Genomic DNA, 23,493 nt, shown 5'->3' with positions numbered 1-23,493 from the left:
GTCCATATTTAGCCAAGACCGCCCCCTTTCCTCTGATTGGTTTCCTCTGTGTAGAAGATCCACTTGTGAGTGCACACGTGTTATTTTGAGAGCGCTGGATTGGGAGTGGAGAGGTAGGTGGAGATCTTCGCTAGTGACGTAGATAAGCTCGAGAAATTCGAATGACCTGATTTCAGGCCTCTTGGCAGAAAAACGCCTGGCACTCAAGAATACGTGGCCGATTTTAATTCATATTTCACATGTTTACTGAGGCATTATAGAGCCAATATTACATCCCAAATACTAGAAAAAGTTGGTTTGGTAAAATATGGCACTTTTAAAGTACACGAAGGCCTGTTTTGCTGCCGCTTGCCCTATCTCCTCCCCTCTCGTCTCCTGCTCGGAGAGAGGGCTAAGTGATGTTGGCTGAATCTGAGGCAGTTGCTGTTTGGGTTCTGCACGGACAAACTGGGACTACATCTGAGGTGGGCCACTTCCCCTGGAGTCGTCGGCATGGAGGATTCTGCTCCGACCGACCGGGCCGGGTCCTGAGGCAGAACCACCGAAGGAGTCTACCCTGCTTTCTCTTTAAATTGACTCTTATGCCATCTTAATAAACATTGCCCAGCACCTTGCCATCATAATCAACATTGTACAACACCAGACTCCGTGATAAATGTTGTCCACTCGATATCCATTGCAGCCTGGTCATCCTGGAAGGGGGATTCCCCCATCTGCGGTGCATTCTCAAGGTTGCTTTTTTCCCCCTCAAATGGGGATTTGAGTTTTTCCTTGCCCAATTGGGAGTTTAGATGAGGGGATGTGACCCATCATTGCCAACTGTGGGCCTGTGAATCCCTTTGAGACTCTTTTGTGATTAAGGGCTATACAAATAAACGACTTTTGTATTCTAAACAGTGTACAGGTATGGTATGATAGAAAAGTCAAATTTTTTCCCCAGTCCTCATACATTATCTAGATTAGCCACAATGAATTCATGATTCAACAAGGGGGGTAACACTTGGGCAAATACTTTTCAGAGGGAAAATTCTGGCTTAATTTCTACGTTAAAAATCATTTTCATTGTTTCTTGATTGTTACGTAATATTTTAGTTTCTTGAGATGGTGAAATTTGGGTTTTCATTTGCTGTATCCTATAATCATCAAAAGTATACAAATATATAAAAAAAAAAAAAAAAAAAAATCAGGAAATATTTTACTCTACCTGTATGTGTAGTGCATCTCTATAATATGAGCTGTGCTTTTTTAATTGAACTACCTAACTAAATTAAGCTTTTGACAGTATTCTAATTTACAGTATTGAGATGGACCTGTATACGCAAACTCGACACAGCAATACACATCCTTACCTGCACATACATGTTGCTGACCTGACTCTCACAAAGCAGGTGGGTACAACGGCTGGTCAAAGAGGGGTCAACGGCACCACCATAGGCCTGGATCACCTGCAAGTGGAGAGAGGAGGCAAAGTAGCTTCTGTGACTACTGTGCTGTCGCTGCAATGCAGCAACAGCTCATACTTTATACTTGATGGATACCTAATTAATGTTGCTTACTGGGATAAATCACGCAGTTAAGGGAGGTGAGGTGGCAAAGAAAAAAATACCAATTTGGTGAAAATAAAGAAAATTAGATGCTATGGCCTTTAAGTTACTCATTGGAGATGGGATCGAGTCACGTGTAAGTGTCAAGTTTTTTTAAGTCTCAAGCAAGTCCCAAGTTATTTTGTCTTGGGCAGGTCAAAGCAATTCACAGATTGTCTCAAGTCAAGTCCTTTGATAATTCAGGTCAAATAACCTTTTTCAAGCAGTCTTACCTGCAGTCTCTGGTCTTTATAAAGAGAGAAGCCCAATAGGGTTAAACAATGATATTATTGGCCAATTTATCCGACTTGTATGCATGTAGAACCTCTCAAGCTAATGCACTCCAATTCAACACCATTTCATAATGTAACTTTACAAAAACCATGTAGTTTAATATCAATCTAAACTTATTTTACACACCAGAAATATCCGATTATTAAAAAAATAATAATAACAGCAGCACATCTGTTGTGGAACATCTAATTAAATTTTTTTTTTTTGCATTTGCAAAATATGAGATTTGAAAGGGTCTTTTCTGCGAGCCAAGCACAATGTGGTCTCACAATGATTCCACCATGGCTGAAGACCCTTTCAACTGTGGAGCTTGATGCTAGCACTGCAAGTGCTCTCACTGCAAATAGGAAAAGTAGTTTTTGTGTTTTTAAAATTTTGTTTTTACTTCACCCCATCTCTGCATCAGCTACTAAATGAGGCTAAGCCATTTTCAGGCAAAACATGACACTGTACGTATCTGTTAAGTAGAACATGTTGCGACTGATTACCAGAAACCACCCAGGAAGCACATGTACTGCCTCTTTTGGTGTAACCTTTTTATCTTACCCGTTTCCATGTGGCCAGCAATTGTTTGTCGGCTATCTGTTCTGGGTAGTCAGCAATGGCGAACACACATCCCAGCAGAAAGCCATCCTGTGGAACTGTGACATGAGAAAGAAAAGGAAAAAAAGAAGAATCTATCACAAGATGAATTGTCGCTCCTAAGTCTGTTCAGAGGCCTCCTAAATACTGTATACACCATATTGCCAAAAGTATTCACTCACCTGCCTTGATTCATATATGATTTAAAGTGATATCCCATTATATATCCATGTGTTTTAATATGATGTTAGTCTACCCTTTGCAGCGATAACAGCTTGAACTCTTGTGGGGAGGCTTTCTACAAGGTCCAGGAGTGAGCTTATGGGAATTTTTGCACATTCTTCCAGGAGCAGATTTCGAGGGGACCACTGTCCCCTCGAAATCAGCCCAAAGGCGTTCTATTGGATTGAGGGCAGGACTCTGTGCAGGCCATTCAAATTCATCAATACCAAATACTCTCATCCATGTCAGGTAACTTGCTTTGTGCACCGATGCACAGACATGTTGGAACAGGAAAGGGTAAACCCCAAACTGCTTGACTGTCCAAAATCTCTAGGTAGGCAAGTATTCAGAGCTCCTTTCACTGGAGTTCAGGGACTAATATTTTGGACATTTCCAACGTTGTGGGAACAGTTTGGAGATGGTCACTTCTTATATCACATATACACACATATATATATTATATATTATATTATTATTTGGTATAATGTATGTACACACGAACAAACTGAAACATTGGGTCTTGTCATCTTTGGTAGTTCTTAAACACATCTTGTGGGGGGGAAAGACATTGTAGACGTTTAAAGTTCCTACCGGTGCTTTGTCCCGTTTACCTGCTATAGGGCTCCGCCATTTACCCACGCCGAAAGGAAGTGCTTCGACCGTTGCCGAATGAAGAAGTTGGTTGCACATAGACCCTATTACTCCTTTTTTACACAATGTAGCATGATACATTTGTTTGCTTATTTGGTTAAGTGTTTTTCATGTCATGATAATGCTTAATCCAAATACAGTCAATTGCTTGGGGCTAAAGTTAAACAGGCTCACAGATCGCAGTGTATGTATGAAAACTACTACTCTACTACTCACTTTCTTGTCCCGGCTCATGTCCAAACAGGGAGATATGAGCAGGCTGCTGTATCTGCGGCTGAAGAGTCTGTTGCTGCTGATGATGTTGCGGCTGCATGCCCTGTTGGTTCTGCTGCTGCATAACCTGCTGTTGCTGCTGCATCTGCTGGATTTGTTGCTGCTGCAGGTAGTGCTGTTGCTGTTGTTGCTGCTGTAGATGCTGTTGGTGTAATTGCTGATTTTGTTGTTGCTGCTGCTGTAATATCTGCATGCGTTGCTGCTGTTGGAATTGCTGTAGCTGTTGTTGCAGAGCTTGCTGCTGTTGCAGCTGCTGTAGACCAGGGCGTAAGAGCTGCTGAGGGCGCAGCTGCTGCTGAGAGAAGGCATGTTGCTGTTGCTGTGAAAACATCTGCTGTTGGTGCAGTTGCTGCTGTTGCTGCTGCTGCTGCTGCTGCTGCTGTTGTTGTTGTTGTTGTTGGAGGAACTGATGCTGTTGGGACAACTGGGGAAACCCCTGCTGTTGTACAACTGATTGCTGCTGTTGATGTTGGTGATGTAGCTGCATCATCTGATGCTGCTGCTGTTGCTGCTGCTGGAGCTGGAGCTGCATAATGGGGTGTTGCGCTTGTTGGGGTAACTGTTGGTGGTGTTGGACCGTCTGGTGTGACAGCTGCATTAACTGCTGTTGCTGTTGCTGCTGTTGCTGCTGCTGCTGCTGCTGCTGCTGCTGCTGCTGTTGCTGCTGCTGCGCAGAGAGTTGTTGCCCAGCCATTTTTGACTGATTGAACATAAGAGGATTGGTACTGTTTGGCGTCTGAGCATGGCTCTGATTGGTTTGTTGCTCTAATGGCTTTCCGTGATTGGCTGTCAGATTCTGGATAATCTGAGAAAGAGGAACAAAGTTAACCAATCTTTTCTACATAAAATTTGTCTCATACTATTCAAGTAAATACTTTTTTATGTAATGTCTTACATGTGCTACATTGGTGGGTCGAATGGTCGGCTGCATGTCAGAGTTGTTGGTAATATTGCGTAGTGTTCTAGCTGCTGGGCTCCAACCAGGGATGCTATCTTGAACTGATAAACCTCCTAAAAAGGATAAATAATTACCAGGTTAAATAATCCAACTACTCATAACAACATGCAATGCATGCAAAAGTGTAATACATTTTTTTCAACCGTTTTTATTACTTTTTTTTAACAAAATAATAAAATAAAAAAAGATCAAAATGACATGAAATTGTCTGTGCCAAGTGGATGTTTTGTAAGAGGGAAAATAGCAATACAGTGCTGACTCAAGATACGAGTGACCCAATTTAGGAGTTTTACAAGATACGAGGTGTCGAGCGGCCGAGTTTTTGCTTTGACTTGCCAGCCCAAACTTCAGAAACAAGTGCTGTATGGCAGCAGATGGCTCCACTTACTTGACAACAAGCAGCACTTTGGCTGATATCATTAAATATTCTTTTAAAAAATATCTATAAAAAATAACTAAATAAATAAATAAATAAAGTGGCTTCAAGCTGTACACTGCCACTACCAGTTGGAGATTACTTGAAAACTAGCGAGTGTGGGGAGATAGAGAGCGGCCGAACATTTGAAGGCACTTGCACGTCTTTTTTAAAACTAAAACCTTTCTATTATTCATTTAAAAATGGTGGTGTTTTAGGGTGGAATGGAATGGATTCATTGCATTTCCTTTCATTTTAATTGGGAAGTATGTTTTGAGATAAGAGCGTGGTCACGGAACAAATTCAAATTGTACCTCAAGGCATCACTGTACTGTGGAACTTCTGTTAACGAACTTGATTCATTCCAAAACTCTGCTCATGAACACAAATGTTTGCAAACCAAAGCAATTTTTCAGATTACAATGAATGGAAATTAATCGGTTCCAGCCCCGGAAACAAGTTGCCTTTGTGCGTGACAACCAGCAAGGAGCGGACGGCGGGGCCCCCAGCTGACGTGCCCAGGCACGGGTGACCCCGCCCCGCAGGGAGCTGCCAAATGACACACTCGCACTGCAGCGCCCGTGGGGAGTCTTTCGCAGGGGTATGTTCCCAATTTGCAGTACTGCGGCACTCTGTTACGTGCACCAGCAGTGACTGATGGGCACGGTGTACTGTATTTCCATGGTCATAGGAACGTAACTGTATCCCCCTGTACTGCAAATCAGAGCGTTTACAGAACTTCAGAGGAAACAATTCAATCCAAACAATATGTGGTAGCACGCACCCCACCCAAAAGCTCAACTAGCACAGCCAGAACTGCGACACTTCCCAAGGGTTCTTAATAGTAGACTTTACACCGATTTTATCGGGCTGATCGGTATCGGCCGATAATTTGCATATTATGCTGATCAGCTTTAATGTCATAGTTCGCCGATCCGATCAATGCCGCGTCGCCATATTTGAATCCAAAAGCCAGTTTATTTGTAGCCTTGTCGCGTGTCTTTTGACGTAGTACTGTAAATATTATATTTCAAAAAATAACAACAACAACATGTCGGCTGTGTGGGACAGACGACACGCCTGAGACAGACAACACATAATGTGTGGATCAGACTACAAGACAAAATTGGTCTTTCACGATTGCACTGTCAGACTATTGCAATACAAATCTTGCGAGGAGCACCTGATCGAAGCGAATTTATGGTAGTACGATTGGCTTTCCACTTACATATTATAGCCCCAACCGTGCTCACTGGAACATTCAGAAGCTTATACATGTTGCTGTAACCAATGCCATGGTTATGTTTTGCAAGAATTAGTTTGCGATGGTCTTGAGACATCTCGCTGCTCTTACCCATCATAAGATGCATCTTGACTCACACCTTGGCAATAAGACCTTTTTGTAGGCCATCAATTAGGACTGAACCAGCTGATATTCATTTGCACTGACAATGGGCTGGATTGCTGTTTGATTATTGATAGATTTGAGGTGTTTTGGCTTTCAATGCCTTTTTGCACCTCCCTTTCTTCATGTGTTCAATACTTTTTCCCTGTGTCATTTCACATTATTGCACACAACTGAATTTCTGATCTTATTTGTTTACCTCTCTTTGTATGTATGGATTACTTGGGTAGTTCCCAACCTCTGGTTAAATTTTCATGTCAATAGCACCTTTAAAAATATATTTAGTGAGAAAAATGGTGACATGTTAAGTACTTATTTCAGCCACTGTATATTTACGGCGTTCACACTGCGTGAGAGAAAGCGCAACTGAGGATTCCATATGGATGCTATGATCGTTTGTGAACGGAAGCATAGTTTGTTAACCAAAGCAATATATTGCTCTCAAAATGTTGTTCATGAACACATTTGTTTGTGAACGGGGGTGTTTGTGTACTGTACTAACAAAGGAAAACAAAGATTTTAATGAAATAGAAGTCAGGCATACAAGGTTTAAAATTACTGAAAAGCAAAACTGCGAATCACAGATTCTTCGCTACGCGCGACAGACGCACGGACGTGACAATGAGATTACGTCGTCACTGAAAAGGCGGAAGGGAAGCGAAGTGTGGTTGTTGGCGCGGGAAGGGCGAAACTGAATTGATAAGAAAAATGCAAGAGCAAATGAGGGAAAATGGCAAAAGTGTAGTAGCATTTCATTTCATTTGTGAACACCCGTGACCTGCAAGGTTGTAACATGGACCTCTCTCCGCCGAAGACCCCAAGTGTGACGGCTGAACACACTATAAACGAGCCAGCATATGTCGGGGTATAGCTAGCGATAGCTATAAACTGTTTATCACCCGGCATATGAAGGCTTGTATATAGTATGTTCAGCCGGGGTTCAGCCATCATACGCTGCGTCTGCGTTTATTATAAACACCGTATTTGGCAGAAGATTCAGTGCTGTCGCTGCCGCTATTCATGTTTACATCACAGCTGGTGATTGCACGAGGTGCGTGCAGAGAGACTGCTTCAATGGGAGTAAATATGTTCTTTGGTTCTGTTGTAATACAGTACATAATTGTAAAAAAGAAAACCTGATTACTAGGAAAATGATTTGTATAAGAATGCTTTCGTTAAAACACTGGACAATCACACTGTCATAAAATTCCATTTATTTTGTTTTTTAATATAAGAATAGATAAAACATTGTTATTATAGTTGCCAGAGCTGCAAGAAATGCAAAGTTATCGATGTCCTTTCAACATCGTTCCTGTTGTACTGTGTTGCGTGTTTTTGTTTGCACCTTAACGATAAAAGCCCCATTTTTGGAAGGAAAAAAAATAAAAAAGCAACAAGTTTTTTCTCCTGTTTTTGAGATTGTAGGGTAAAAGCTGCAGCTAGCTACTAATGTGGACTGAATGGGTGGCAATGGGGAAATGAAATGGCAGCATTTTGAGGGTAAAGCCTGTCAGCAACATACTGAGAGAAATGAACTATGAACTAGTTCATTTTTTGAAACAGTGAACTTAGTTCAAAGTTTAGAATTATGAACTGAACTAGATCACTTTTGCAACGGTGAACTGAACTTTGAACGAATTCGCACAGAAAAAGAATTTTCCCAATACTGACGTTACTTGCATACAGGGTGCTTTCAATTTTTCTCAGTGTAGTCACTGTGTGACATATGGCCAGTATACTCATTACTTCAGAAAGGAATAACGGGTAAAATGGGTTATGAAACCAAACAGAAGAGGGTTTTGGCGGATACTCGAGTACTAAAATATTCGATAGCTGGAGTCGCATATTCAATTTCCCCATTATATTGTCATATTTTATTACTTCGGGTCGCTGTGCAATTAACCTGCAAAAAATTGCTTCTCAAAATCAGAAAGTTGCTCCTCAGATGAAGAAATTATTAGCAAAATGACTCCTATTTCGAGCCCTGGGTATACAATAACAGTCGAATGAAGTTTTCATAGAAAAGACCAACACTTTACACTCTTGATAATTAAAACAATATATTGCACACGTTTTTACTGTATGTCTGTACTCATGATATGTCATCATAGCCTTGAATCTTTGTACTTACTGACCTTGTTGTGCATTTTGACTGACGGCGGCAGCAGTGCGGACCTCTGCTGGGATGGGGTGGGTGCCAGGAACTGGAGGAACAGTGGCACACAGGTTGATGAGCCCACCGCCTGTTGAGGATACTGGATTCTTGTTGCCAGGTGGCCCACTTCGCCGCCTGGCAGTGCCTGACGCAAATGGAGGGGTTGGTGTCACAACTTCTGCTGGAGTCCAGTTGAGGTTGGTACCTTCCTTTTCTGTGGACGAGTCATCGTCAGAGTCATCAAACATGCGCTCGCTGCGACGTTCGGTTTTCTGTGGGGACGACGGGGAGATGGAGTTCAGTTTTTTGGGACCAGGTCGTCTGCGGGGACTTGACTCCTCAGACGAGCCACCACTGGACAGCCGGGAGCGTTGCGGGCTGTAGCTTCCATCTGAGTGGGAACGTTGGTCATATGACTCTGGCTCACTCTCATCCACTTCCTCTGGCTCCACATAAGTAAGTCGAGGGTGATAGAGCGCTTCATCATTCCGGCTCTTAGCTGCATTGAAAATGTTGGTAATTTTAACATTTATGATGGGATAGGAATACCTTTTACAAAGTAACTGAACCATAGAGGTCTTCTCATTCTTTTTTGCAGTGAAGCGTCATCAACTAATGACAGTCAATGTTTGAACATCACGGCATTCAGTGTAAAAGTGTGCAGTTACCATCAACCCTGTTTACAAAAATAAGTTAGCTAGCATGAAAATATGCAGCTGTCAAAGGTTTATCACATTCTATAAAACATGACCACAATCCGTGACTAATTATCACAATAATATTAAAAATATAAAAGTTTGATCACCTTCCTCCCCGAAGAACAGCACATACTTTTTTCCCCAAGTTTTGTACTTTCACTGGCCATCAACTCTTTAATTTCAGGGTCATGATATGGCAATTTATTTATGGATCAAAATTAATGGGAACTCCATCCACCCATCCATTTATTCTACCGCTTGTATGCATTCGGGTCATGGATCCCAGGTGACTTGTTTGTAACCGGCCTCTCACCCAGGACTATTCACAAGTCAGTCTTTTTAACCAAGTTAATACTCTTTTTGATTGTTTAATTTAATTGTTACATCTTAGACTGGATTGTTACCTCACTAGAAATAATCACTGGAGTGGAACTGTTATTCTTTTGCAAATTGTGAATTACAATTCTAAAAAAAAAAAATTCTACGATGAAAAGAAAAACCTCCCAGTCAGAGCAGATCTTGAACTTTACCTTTTACAGAATCTGTTATCCAGTCTGGAGTGACAATCTTGATACCGGGGTGTTTCAGGGCACACTCAAACTTGGCCTTTAGCGAAAATAAAAATACACATCTGAATTACGCAGGGATATGCATCTGTATTTGCAGTAACAAAATCTATTTAGTGTTTTAGCTTATTATAATTAATTGAACAGGAGTCTAGTAAAACAAAAACAAAATTAAATGTGTTGGCTCTATTATATAATCAATCAAGAGGAAATTCCACCTACACTATGCTGTGTACATATTTTGTGTTGCAGGCAGCACATTGAACCAAACCACACACATTAAAGCATGCAATTTCACATGATGTCAGCGTGAAAGTGGCTTGCAAACAGTATCGCACCTCTTGAGATGGAGTGAGGTTGGAGTATTGCTGAAGGGCAACTCAACAGTAACTAAGGACGCATAATTAGCATCTCTCCAACAGTTAGATGCCAACTTTACATTTTGTCTCCACCAGAAGTTGAACTGTAAGCTTCAGGTTCCAAAACCCAAGTTCTTACAGATGTGCCACTGCCCCCCACCCCCCCCCCAAATAGTCTCACATAGTGGTACAATGAATCACCTTCGATCCGTTATCCATACAGACCACACTCCACGGTTCGGCGTGGTCCGCGGACTGGTTGGTGTCGGATGAAAAATTGTCTTTGGCATGAAGGCAGCACGTTTAAGGCACACTCACTTGTCATGCGCAGCGGTAGATGGTAGTCATGGCTACCGTAGTGGAGGAGCAGAGAAACTCGAGAGTCTCGATCCTGCATCACGTAAGTCGCATGTATTGCGAGCCTTTTGGTAAAGTCAGTAATGATGGCAACGGTCGAATTGGTGTGTCAGCGAGCACCCAAGACGAAGGCTGCTGCCTAACAACCGATTATTATCGTGGCATTCTGGCAACAACTTGCTGCACAATCCAAGCGGGGAGCGGGCTTAACCTATTCCAAAAGCTATTGGGGTGTTGATTGCTGAAGACGTGAACAACATACTCCAACATACTCTGTTGTGCAAGAAAACGTTATGAAATCCTGTCGCGCATCCACTTCAGTATGACGATTTGAGTCTTTATGAGCAGGAAAAGACAAAAAGGTGGACAAATTATCGCGCATATACAGAAACCATTGTCGCGCTCACCACAAATGGGTGGACTTCCAGGGTAACCGAAGTCACTTACAACATCATAATGGAATGGAAAGGAGTCCCGTGCAGCACACACAGGCACAAATCTGGCACAGGTGAACCTCCTGACAGAAGTAGTGACGGACTGGAAGCTATAGAGACCCACTACAAATATCCCAGTCACCACAGACAATGCAAAATTATAAGATCAGCTATTCTTTGCTTTCATACATTTATTTTTCAATGATGTGGACATAGGCCAGTGTTTAATTCACTCTGTTTAAATTAAGAGTATGTTCCTTAAACTGCACTGAGAACTTTTTCCAATCATTCAGTCTAAAAGGGGAAGGGTATCATGCCTTATATTGCGCTTTAAGTTATTTTCATATCATTTAAATGGCCATATTTTACATTTTGAGTTGGATCTTGTTTTTGTCAAAGAGCAAAAGTGTTTTACAACATAGATGGAGGACAAAGTTCAATTCGTCTTGTTTTCCTTCCTTTTTCTTCTGCTTTTGCTGATCCGAAAAATGATCCCATCTATAATTCAAAACAGTGACACCGTGAGTTTTTTGATCCGTTACACACCTAGTCTCACGTAACAAGATAACGGCACACTATGACATCATAGAGAGACAGCCATTCATCATGTTACCTCGCTTATCCGATTCTAGATCACAGGTAAGATGGAACCTAACTCAAGTGACTGTGTGAGAGAAGCACCATTTACTCTTTCGACTCATACGGTCAATTTAGAGTCTCGGACAAGCACAGCAACAACATAAACTCCACATAGAAAGGTCAGAGCTGAGTTTTAAAACCAGAACCTTTGACTGTGAGGCAGCCATGTAGACACATACGTGAACAGAGTTCAACTGAAAATGATACATTTCAAACAGTATTGATTCTTTCAGGGGAAAAGGAAAAAAATAAATCGTGATTCATTAAAAAAAAAAAAAAAAAAAAAGGAGAGATAAGTTGACAAGTTCTGTGGACTAAATATCTCTGCAGCAGAAGCAGCTGATGGACAACTAATGTAAGTTCTAGATTCCCACAGTGAAATACAATGAAAAAACATACAGACACTGTCAAGATCAAACACGGCGCTTCCACTTACCCCCTTTGGTTCATTCACCACCAAGTGTGTCACCTTTTTGTTAAGGTTAAGCTGACATTCTCCACCATAAAAGGTTACATATGCCCACAATGCATTGAGGTCATCTGGAAGCTGTGGAGAAACAAGCAGTCAAGCAGCAGTACACAATTACAAGGGAAATTCTAACTCTAAACAAGAAACAAATTGTCTTTTAATATAGAAATTATAATAGTGTTCTTACATGACATTGTGACCAATAATATCACACGGTCTACTATGTTTAGTCCCAAATATTTCAGAAATTAGTATTTTCCACATTCACTCACACGAGGAAGACAGGCTGTCACTCCAAAGAATATCTGTCCTGATTCTGGAGAGAACCCTGTAACTCTATGGGGTTACTAGTTATGAAAATGTAAATACTCAACAGTCTTAGAAACGTTTTTTGAAAAAAATGTTCTGCAATCACATCAAGAAATGCATTCTCGGGACCAAAACTGCATAAATTGTACATCTTGGAAGGATACGGTAACAGGTCTCCACATCGAACCGAGAGGATCACCCAGGATGGCTGGAAAACATGGATGCTTTTGAGTTAATCATGCCTTTAAAATAACCACCATATACAGGACATGACTTTCTCTGCTTAGCAGACCGAAGAGACTAAACTTTATTTCTTTTAAATGTCCCAAAAAAAAAAATAAAAAATAAAAATCTACAAAACATCATAGCATCCACCGATGCAAGGGTTCATGGTAGATCATCATGGACAACAATTAACTCATTCACTGCCAGCCTTCCCAGTTAACATGGATATTTGACTTCTAAAGCCGTCAATGGCAGTGAATGTGTTAAAGAATTATTTTGATTTTTTTTCAGATTTTCCACTGTAACAAAGCATTCACTTGGATAACCGAAAACAAAGGCTTTCCACCACTGAGCATTGTGTGTCCACTTCAATGTGCAATAAACCCTTACTCAGGTACATTTCTTACCTTGACCACAGGCAGATCAAAAACCTCACGAGATTCCCCCACTTCTGGGTTGTCCCCATCCTCTGCAATAATATGAGTGGCCAAAGCATTGTAGGAGACTTCTTTGCCTTTTCCGTCTTTCAACAGCTGCACCACCTAAAATATCAGGAGTGTAAATTTATTCATTTCCAAGAAAGGCCAAAAACAAGAATTCCTCCTAGTCTAAGGACGGTTATCTGACAAAATATTCCATTCCCAACGCAATGATTTGAGTCACACCCACTTGACTTTCATATGTCATCATAGTTCCAACCAAAACACCATGCGTCCATTTTATTCTTTTCTCACAACTGATTTCAGAAGAACAAAACACTCCGCTTCATGCGCAACCTACTTCTGCATTCGGCAAGCAGGTAAAACCATATTTCGTGAAGAGGCATGATGAAGCGGACACAACGGTACACTATTTGGCAGGAAGTACAACGCAGCGGACGCTCGACTGAGTAAAATGTTGACAGTCACAGGTTGATGCAAATGATCACTGTTCAACATGTCAAACTTATCCTCCTCGGTACTTTAACATGGCTCGACACAATCAAATCAGTATTACCGATTCTATATTTAAAAGAAATCAATGTAACATACATTATCAAACCGGGAGACATTAGAGCTATAAACCAGCGCGATTATCTAGTAGCTAAGCATACACGCGAGTGAAACTCAAGAGTCAGTGCACTTCAGCGCTGTGCAAAATAAGGCGTTGCTAATAGAGCAAAGTTCTTAACCCGAACTGTCGCCATACTGCGACGATAGAAAGAGACGCAGTGTCGCCCTTGAATTCGATGTTCGCTAAACAGCAAACGCTCCATTTCAAACGTAGCCTGACAGCATGTTAGCCAGCGACTTAGCTTGTGCAACAAAACCTATTGAGATTCAATGGTGCTAAAAGGTTAGCATGCTATCACTCTAGCTAAGAGAAGCTAACATCCACACAGCCTCACCTTCGGGTCAATGTCCCCAACCACGTAGAATTTGACATCTTTAAAAAGTTCACCAACAACCGTACTTTCCTCTTCAGACATGTTTATCCATTAAGGTCGTATGATAAAACACTTACACCAGCCCAAAGCGACACAGTTTAAAACAACTGTCCGTTACTGCGGCTGCTACGGAGCTTGCAGTAAGAGCCGAGCTACTCAAGCGCCAAATCGCTGAGCGCGCCGCGGGCGACACCATTCTCAAAAGAAGAGGGGTGTTTGAATCGAAAGGTCTTTTTTTTTTCCACGCACACACACACGCACACGCACACACACACACACACACACACACACACACACACACACACACACACACACGCCCACACGCCCTTAACTTCAGCACATCAATTCATTCCAGAAAGTATTAATTACACAAAAAGCATTTAGTGGATCTCGAGATCCGAAGTATTTTTTGTAATATAAATAATGCAATACTGTTCAGGCTAATATTTTGCCTTATTTTTTCGTAACTCTTTCTATTTCTCCCATTAACTGTAGATTGAGAAAAAACAATCCCATTCATTGTAATGTTACGGGGACAGAGATTTCTAAAAGAGAAGAGAACTTTACTTCTGAACTGAAGTACACTTCAGTTAGCAAAAGGGTTGTCATCAGGCTTTAAAACTATACTGTAAATAAATACAAATAAAATTAATAGTAATATATTCATAAATATATACATATATGCATATATCAGGGCTGTCAATCGGTCAATTGCTTAAATCAAATTAATCACACTTTTAAATTTCGATGACTCGCTTTCAGACATTAAAATAAGTTTAAAAAAGAACCCAATATTTTGACACCAATAGGTTTGGATGCAAACGGAACTAACTTAGGAGAAAAGAATGAGCCGGAAGCGACGCCTGCGTTACTTCCGGTTTGCCGTGATTTTACGTTTGAATCAATCATTGTATCTCGTAAAGGGGCACCACCTCTCTTTTTACATGTGACGAAAACCTGGAGGTTTCGTAATCTGAAGGTCGCTACAGGAATTAAATAAGAGTCCTAGATCCCAGAGGTAGATCCCAACGATACAGGCGGTGGCTGTTCGATCAAATTTCGGGAACTCTAACGGTCGGGAAACAATGCGGAGAAAAGGAAAACAAGGTAGAGGTAAGCCTTCGTAAAGCAGGTCGAACTTGCGGTGGAGGTGTGAAGTGAGGATGTCCGGTGAGCAATGCATAGAGCAGGGATTCCTGTTGCCGTTGATTTAAACCCAAATTTGCACCAATCTGTACTGTAGTAGACTGCGTCGGACTAACATTGTGTGTAACACAATTTAGGCAGGACGGGGGGGGGGGGCTTTTGTTAACGTGTTTTCTTAAATGTAACAGTATTTTGCCGTGCGTTCGTTCGTTTTCTGAAAAGCAGGTGTCATTGCTTTTGTTCATTTGTTTCCTGAAATGTAAAAGTGTTTTGGCTTTCACAATTTGTTGTATTGTTTTGCACTTCCAGGCCACCGTACAGGTCAGACAGTTAACACTGTTAATTCAACCTTAAGAAATGTTGGTTGCACTTTATTTTTTAGTATGATAATTATATGATGTTCAAAGACAAAAGGTAAAGTAGCGGGTAAACCTGCTGATTCGACCTGAAGAAATGTCGTTGGTTGCACTTTGTTTTTGATGTTATTATATGATGTTGAAAACAAAAGAAGTAACGACACATCTGCCTCACAGTTTTGAGGACCGGGGTTCAAATCCGGCCCCGCCAGTGTGGAGTTTGCAAAAGGTGCACGGTAGGTTGATTGAAGACTCTAAATTGCCCGTGATGATTGCACCTTATTCAAATACAATGTGAATGTATTTGTATTTATTTCGCAGGCACAGTGAATTACCGAATCGATTTTAAGCCACTGAATCTTTTGGGATCGTATCGTTCAAAATGAAGCGATATCATCCTTGAATCGAATCGGGAACCACAAATCGTGATCCAAATTTCTAAAACGAACCGTGACACCCCTGGTTTACATGCATTCTTAAAAAATAAAAAAAAAAGGGTTGGGTTTCAATCAACGGAATGTCAATGAATATAAACATACATGAAGGATGGACACCCTGGGACGAGAATATCTGGTTGCGTTCGTAGCCTCATATTTGGTGTCTCGGTGTGTCACTTCAAACGCAACACAAAGCTTCAGGAATCACTCACTGTGATGCTTCCTTTTCCCTATTGAGGCGAAAGTTTGAGAGACCTTTGAAAATTGAAGAAGCAGTGGAGCAAAACCTCCCTTTGTTACCCATGACTGCTGTGAACTCATGCAGGACCACGCATCAGTCCAGGCTGCCAAGCTCTGCTGGAGACAGGGAGGCCCATCGGTCGGGACCGCGGGCTGCTTTCACACCGGGTTTATCCACGGCACGGCGATCAGCGGGATTAAAGCGCTGACGGATAGTAACAAGCCTACTCGACGGCCTTTTCAACACGCTGTCAGCGCTCCGGGCTGAAACGCACGCGAGCCCCGAGCGGTGCTGGAAAAGCAGACGGTGCCAGAGGACAAGTGTCTTCAGGTGAGCGTCAGCTCAGATTTGGGTTCATTCGTCGGGAGAATGGAGCTCGCCGGGCACGTGCGTGCCATCAAATCCGTTACAATACTTGGACGAGATGATAGGCGATACTCTTAACTGCAACAACTGTGTGTCGCCGCTGTACTTCATGGGGAACTGATTGGAAACGCTCTCAGGATGAGGATTTCTACACGCCGCAAATGGCAAATAACAGTAATACAGTCATCAGTTGAGCGCTAGCTAGGCTGCGAAAGAAGACGCTATCTGGAGGAAGGTTACATCAGTCAGTCAATTGCAGTGTCAAACAGGTCTGAGTCATAATCCAATTAAAAGTGAGATGAAAGGACTTTTCATGAGCACAGCACTCTATATCTACCACACGTACATACAGGGCGCGCGTGTACACACACGCGTAAAAGGGCACAGTTTTGTATTTGAGCTTAATAGAAACAGATGTTGCAAGCGGTCTTCTGCAGCTAGAACGTTTATCCTATCGAAAATGGAATGGACATCATGGATGGTGGTCACAAGAGTCCACTGTCTGAACCGGTTTTTCAGCAACCTCCGCCACCTTCTGAACCGAAGCGCACGGCTAAAAGACGCCGTCTGAGACGCAGATTTCGCAGGAGCGTCCAACGCAGTAGTGTAGCGCACACCGGAATATGCCGTATGGCATATCCAAACGAAACCTTCTCCATTTCCCACCAGGATGCGTTAGAGCGCGTGCGATTATTGTGTGGCCTCGCACTAATTCCCCCGTCCCCGTGTAAACAGCGCGCACAGAGCGGAATAGGAAGTGTCCCCTAACCCCGGAGCCCCTCTCGTCCCTCCTCCCCCTCTGGGCGGTTTTGTGAGGTGGACAGGAAGCTGACGGTACTGGCTGACCTCTGCTTTGTCCCTTGACTCATCTCACATGTGGGCACCCGCACAATGTGGGAGACAGCGCCATTCAGAGCACCACAAAGCCCGCCTCTTATCTTCAGAGCGCCGCATCGACCGAAGTCCACTTGACGGAAATGATTTTCGACGGGTTGCGTTTGCAGCGGAGTCAGGATGAGGCACTTGAGCCGGGTCCTCTGAGGGGACGTCGCTCCGCCGTCCAAATCTGTCGCAGGTAAAACATTGACTTCCAACCTCGGATGAAAGTTATGTCGTTATTTTTTTTCAACTGCATCCATTGGTCTCAAGCCTCCGCAGCTCTATGGAAAATCCCAAAAACTCAATCGTGCTGTACTAAGTCTAATATCAAAATCCCAAAAACAACATTGGAGCGTTGCACATTATTTTGGGGATGAAATATGGCAATAAAAACCGAAGGGACGCAAATAAATCGATTGTTTCTGCACCGTTATATTACCCGGATGTTCTTTTTTTTTTTTTTTTTTTTGGGGGGGAGATATTGTGACTCATGATCAAATTCAAGTTTTCAAATGGAACTGATGACATTTGTATTGTATATCGCTCGATAGAATTCGGTGCAAAGGAGAAAGATACGTGTGTCTTTCACAACACAAAAACAACACAAAGAGATTTTCTTTACCTTTTATTAACTTTGGGCTCGTCCTTTCGGATTCCGACGTCGATTTTAACACTTAAAGCACGGGACAATTTTCAGATATTTGCTTTCTGATTTGACAATTCTTCAACCTTTCAAATTGAAACGTGACCAATGTTGGCTTCAAGAAATGTCCAAAATAAATACTTCGAGCAACATCTAGCGCTTTCGTAACGTGTGGACAAAACCCGTTTAAAAGAAGGAAGGACCAACGAGATTTGAAGTCATCGCCTGAAGACGACGTCGCAAAAATGAATGCAAAATTCCCCATTTAGTTTTCTAAAACGGCCTAAAAGTGACACACGTATTGTTTCGATTTGAAAGACTCACCAAAAGTCACTTGAGCTTCTTCGGATGCAAAACAAATACGACAATAAACAGACACCTGTGACGACAAAGACAATGGATTCGACAAAGAAATCTTCCATGAATGCGATTGGCTGGCGACCGGTTCCGGGCGTACCCGGAACCGGTCGCCCGAAGACAGCTGGGATGGGCTCGGGCACGCCCGCGACCCGAGTGAGGAGAAGCGCGACGGAACATGAATGAATGTTCCGTTATTTTGAACACACACACACACACACACACGTATTTTTTGTATGTATATATCCAAAAAACTCCTAATAAATTGAGAATTCGACAATAGGCTATCGGTCCGTCTTCCAATCTGACTTGTCTAGCATGAACTCTTCCGAGAAAAACACATCGTCGTTTCGGTAAAGGGCCAGTTCATTTTGCCATTTGGAAAGTATCTTCTTGTTGTTGTTGTTTTCCGCCCCAATTCCAGTGACCCTTCTGACCGCAAAACCGAATATTCCGTCGAGTGGAGTGAGGCGCGTCACTAACGTGACGAGGTTTTCGTTCCGGGCCGCTCCGGGAGCCCTTCGACGTGGCGGCTCATGTGAATCGTCGACGTTTGTAACGTTTCAATTCGAGAAGGATAGATAGAGAGATAGATAGATAGATAGATAGATAGATAGATAGATAGATAGATAGATAGAGAGATAGATCAAATCTATCTAACTAATCCAATCCAATCTATAAATTCCTGTATTATAAAACAATCCATTTAGCAAAGAATGCAAATGGCCAAACTATCTACTCTCTAGAGCTCAGAAGTGACTCGTGACGTCATCTGATTGAGCCGCTCTCAGGGATCAGTGTGCGCGCGCGCGGACTTGAAGGCGTCACTGGCCAGTCCGGAGCGTCACGTGCTTGACAAGAGTTCCATATTGCCGCTTTTATGCACACGACTCGCAGCTGTTGCCACCAAGCACGTTGTGGCGTCTTGTGTTTTTTTTTTTTTTTTTTTAAGATTAGCAAAGGCTGACACCCGGCGTTGCCTTCAGGCTCCATCGGAAAATGACGAAACCGAGTTGGTCTCCGAAAATAACCGCAACAACCTTCTGGAAACTGGATGGAATTTGAAATGTGCAAGAGAAAAGTGTCGCCTGGTTTTCATAAACGATTCTTTTCCGTCAGTCATATTTTATTGTTTCGTTTTTGATGAACAATAATACAAAACAATAATAATCATCATTTAAAATGCGCCAAAGTGCAGCATTGTCATTTCCTATTCGAGCTGCGACCTGAATGACTTTGGCGACGATTTGAAGGAAATAAATCGATCTGAGTTTGGATGTTTGATTGTTTCGCCTCACTTCGCGCATTTTATTTCGCAACTTCACTGGAAAAGGCCCTTTGCATTTAGGAAATCTGGTCAAGTGGCATCTATGATTCCGTTTTCGTCGCGCTGGAGAAGAGGGGAGCGTGACGTCGGTTTACGGCATCTGAATCACGTGTGAGGGACGTGCATGACGACACGAAGAAGTTCCCCCCGCGCGTCGATGCTCTTCAGCTCAGCAGTAACATTTCTGGGTGGGACCTGAACGCGGCGCGCGTACGGGACGGAGCGATTCCGGGAACGTCACGTGACAGGACCCCCGCATCTCTATTGGTCCAAGACACGCGTCTCAGCGTGCCGAAGTACAACGATTGTCGGCCAATCAGAAATAAGGAGCCAATCCTGCGCGAACGTATTTGAGCGTCATCCGCATGTGAGCGTTTTAAGGCTGAGAGCATCCAAAATGCGGGGGAACTCTTCAAAAGGAAAGAAAAGAGCCAACCGCTAAACAAAGCGAACGAATTTGGATCTGAAACCGAACGAGGATTTTTTTTTTTTTTTCGTTTTGTCTGTCGTTGTTGCTGCTCTGCTAATAAACGATTTGGTTTGCAGTTTTTTTTTTTTTTGGAAAGTAAACCTGCAAGGGCGCATCATTAGACCGGATTTCCACTTTGCTGAATAAGTTGCGAGCAGGGACGGGCGCTATCATCGGCATGGAGGAAAATGCTCGCGGAGACCCCGAGCAGGAGTCCAATCGGGCCATCCTGCCTCTTATCGTGCCAGCTGGCCACCAGCAGTGCCACAGGATCACCAACTTTTACATCGACGACATTTTGAGACCGGATTTCGGTCGGAAGCGAAAAAGCGGCACTCCGATCCGAGAGGGACTCGCGAGAAGAGACCCCCGAATCGCCAACCCCGGTGTTGGCGCGCGAGCGGCGGCAGCAGGAGTCGGGGGCGACTCCGCATCATCCGACGGCAAGCATCCCCGCGGGACGGAACCGATCGGCACGGAGGAGACCGAGAAGGTCCGCTGCGGCAGCCCGAGGGCCGGCTCGGCGTCCGACGGGGGCAAGCAGATGCTGTGGCCCGCCTGGGTTTATTGTACCCGCTACTCGGACCGTCCGTCGGCAGGTTGGTGCAAAAAAACAAACAAACTAATTCAATATTCATCTATATTTATATATATATATATATATATATATATATATATATATATATATATATATATATATTGGTGTTTTCCTTTTCATCGAATCTGTACGAGGACAAAAAAAAAAAAAAAAAGAAAAGCAATTATTGGACACAAAAGGACGGAGCTTGCATTCAAACAATCCTTTGTAATAAAGAGCTGCAAACGAGATTGCAACTTTTTTTTTTTTGGGGGGGGGGGCCAAAGTTTCAGGACTCGAAAACAACGTCAAAGCTCAAGATGATTTTCTTTCTCTGCGCTTAACATCCGCAGCCTCCAATTTAATGCGCATTTTTCTTGTCACATTGATAAACCAATTATTCTGCCGTCATAGAGCGCGTTATCTTGATCAGAGCTTACTTTTCATATAATATCATGATCATAACAATCGAATTGTTCACTTATACCTTCTTTTTTTTTTTTTTTTTTCTCTCTCTATGCTTTCAAATATAAGGAGACATTGTTATAACAAAGACCTCATTTCGAATTGAAAATCCCCAAATACAAATCTGAACGTGTCGTAGTGTCCTGGAAATGAAGTTGGAAAAGAATACGCTGCAAAAGCAAATCGAATGTGAATAAAAGTCAAGTGAAACCAAGTTTAACGCCATTGTTCCCGAGTCTTCTTTGTTAATATTCTATTAGCATATTTTTGACAATGGAGGGTGTCTAAAAAAAAAAAAAAAGTCAGAGTGTTGAGTCCTCAAGAGATGAAATGCAGGCCACAAAACTGCAAAAAGGACAAAAACATGCAAATATCAAGTCCACGTTAATGTCGTCGTCGTCGTCGTCGTCCCCCAAAAAAATCATTTCTATACTTTCGCGCATTGCATTGTCAAAATGTTTTGATGCTACGTTCGCCCCAAAGATGGGGGGGGGAAGACAGCTTTTTATCCACTAAAACAAATATTATAATAAATATAATCTTAGGGTGTTGTTTGGAAAGAGGAAAAGTTTTCATGAAGGCAATGCGAGCTGATGAAAATGGCCACAATGGGCCTGGCAAAGGGGGCGGGGGGGCTGCGGCTGCGGCTTGCTTTCGGCCTACCCCCCCCCCCCCCTCCCAAAAAAAAAAAAAAAAAAAATACAGCCTCCAAGAAGCAGAACCACTGACGTCACAGAGATGCTTCATATTTTCACCCCCCCCCCCTCCCCCTGCGTGCACATTTGCGGTGTAAGGACCCTCCAGACTTTTGCTTGTGCTTCGACACAGCTGGCCCGCAATATGCCGGCACCAATTCGGGGTTGTGATTCCCTCGCGATGTCGGCAAAAGTCACGAGAGGCGCGCCCATCGTGCGTTTTTCGGGCATCCCATTCAAACGGATGGCCCCCATTGTGGCCCCACCCCCATCCGCGGCCCCTCCCCCTTCCCGCTGGGCCGGAGGACTTGCCGACACCTTGGAGCGTGATGCCGCTTCATCGTACGCGGCCTTTTCACCTCATTTCATAGATAACGGTAAAGACGTTAAGAAATAATAATCATGATAAAATAAATACATTATAGATATAGAAATAGATAAGTATTTGTAATGCCGCCCTCGGTTTTCTATGGGTTAGTCTCCCATGCTGAAAAGCCTCTTGTCGGAAAATGATTTGAGGATGTCAAATTGCAGCCGTTCATTGCAAAGGCTAATCCATCCTCGCTGATTGGAAACTTTGGAATTCCAAACTTTCTACCGCCGGAAAGACCAAAACCGCTTCACAAACCTCGTGGGAGTTGCACAATTGACGTGCTTGCCCTTCCAACTGATGATATGAGCGCAAAAAGGATCCTAACCCAAGCCACTACGCTTTTGTCTTTGTACAACACAACAGATATAAAATAGTTCGGACGCTTTCAAAAGTGCGCACATATTCGTTCGTAGCTCTGAAACCGCGCCACTTATTTTCGTGGCCCTCTGCCATTCCGATCGGTGGAAAAGGCAATTCAGCGGGCCTCGCCTTTCCCCGTTACTGCTGAAATGATCCGAAAACGAGCCACCTCGCGGCGTTTAATTTCGTCAACAAGCAGATGTACCGCAGGGGTCTATTCGAAGGCCGCGGCCGCTTCGCGGAGTCGACAGAAATAACGACAGCTCACGTCGCCAAAATCCCCCTCAGAGGCGAATTCGCCAAACGCTGCAGCTGATTGGCCTCGGCGATGGAATAGTTGGTACAAATCCTGTCCGCGGTCATTTAGCAGCGCTCCCACCGGGGGCCAACGTGTCCCGTCTTCTGCTCGATTCCAACTCCTTTCTCCTTCCATCCCCAAGGGCCCAGATCCCGTAAGCCAAAGAGGGCTCGGACCCCGACCAAAGAAGACAAGCGACCCCGGACGGCCTTCACCGTCGAGCAGCTCCACAGACTCAAGAGCGAGTTTCAGACGAACCGCTACCTGACCGAGCGGCGGAGGCAGGACCTGGCCCGGGAACTCGGCCTCAACGAATCTCAGATCAAAATCTGGTTTCAGAACAAAAGGGCCAAAATGAAAAAGGCCACGGGGAATCAAAACGCGCTGGCGCTGCGCCTGATGGCGCAGGGGCTGTACAACCACGCGTCGTCCAAGGACGCCAAGTCGGACAGCGACTAGCCGAGGCGAGGCGAGGCGAGACCGA

At 43.3% G+C, this 23,493-nt stretch overlaps 2 protein-coding genes across 5 annotated transcripts in view; one reads left to right on the top strand and one right to left on the bottom strand.

Annotated features, from left to right (window-relative positions):
* The window catches only part of paxip1 (PAX interacting (with transcription-activation domain) protein 1), a 38,498-nt gene extending 24,312 nt beyond the window's left edge, over positions 1–14,186 (bottom strand). For all 4 annotated transcript variants that reach the window (XR_009769693.1, XM_061694422.1, XM_061694423.1 and 1 more), the window contains exons 1-11: positions 13,982–14,186; positions 13,002–13,136; positions 12,534–12,577; positions 12,333–12,396; positions 12,028–12,138; positions 9,767–9,842; positions 8,519–9,037; positions 4,501–4,616; positions 3,549–4,410; positions 2,424–2,518; positions 1,350–1,445 (exon numbers count right to left, since the gene is read on the bottom strand). Coding sequence is in view for 3 of the 4 variants with exons in the window: in XM_061694422.1 (XP_061550406.1) it covers positions 1,350–1,445; positions 2,424–2,518; positions 3,549–4,410; positions 4,501–4,616; positions 8,519–9,037; positions 9,767–9,842; positions 12,028–12,138; positions 12,333–12,396; positions 12,534–12,577; positions 13,002–13,136; positions 13,982–14,062 (2,199 nt within the window). In the remaining variant the exon portion in view is untranslated. The remainder of the gene's footprint in view (positions 1–1,349; positions 1,446–2,423; positions 2,519–3,548; positions 4,411–4,500; positions 4,617–8,518; positions 9,038–9,766; positions 9,843–12,027; positions 12,139–12,332; positions 12,397–12,533; positions 12,578–13,001; positions 13,137–13,981) is intronic.
* A 6,233-nt stretch (positions 14,187–20,419) lies between these two features.
* LOC133411830 (homeobox protein engrailed-2b-like) lies at positions 20,420–23,468 on the top strand. Its single transcript, XM_061694543.1, has 2 exons — positions 20,420–20,840; positions 23,152–23,468. Exons 1-2 carry the CDS (start codon positions 20,420–20,422, stop codon positions 23,466–23,468), a joined length of 738 nt encoding a protein of 245 aa, XP_061550527.1.
* The last annotated feature ends 25 nt before the right edge of the window (positions 23,469–23,493 follow it).

This window comes from Phycodurus eques, chromosome 13 (genome assembly GCF_024500275.1).
Source record: "Phycodurus eques isolate BA_2022a chromosome 13, UOR_Pequ_1.1, whole genome shotgun sequence".
NCBI lineage: Eukaryota > Metazoa > Chordata > Actinopteri > Syngnathiformes > Syngnathidae > Phycodurus > Phycodurus eques.
The sequence above is the reverse complement of the archived record's forward strand: the minus strand, read 5'-3'. Positions and strand labels throughout refer to the sequence as shown.

Bases quoted from the DNA above. Each gene is read 5' to 3' on its own strand.
- LOC133411830 (XM_061694543.1), top strand. From the start codon at position 20,420: ATGGAGGAAAATGCTCGCGGAGACCCCGAGCAGGAGTCCAATCGGGCC. The intron at 20,841-23,151 runs GTTGGTGCAAAA...TCCATCCCCAAG, and splicing joins CTCGGACCGTCCGTCGGCAG to GGCCCAGATCCCGTAAGCCA.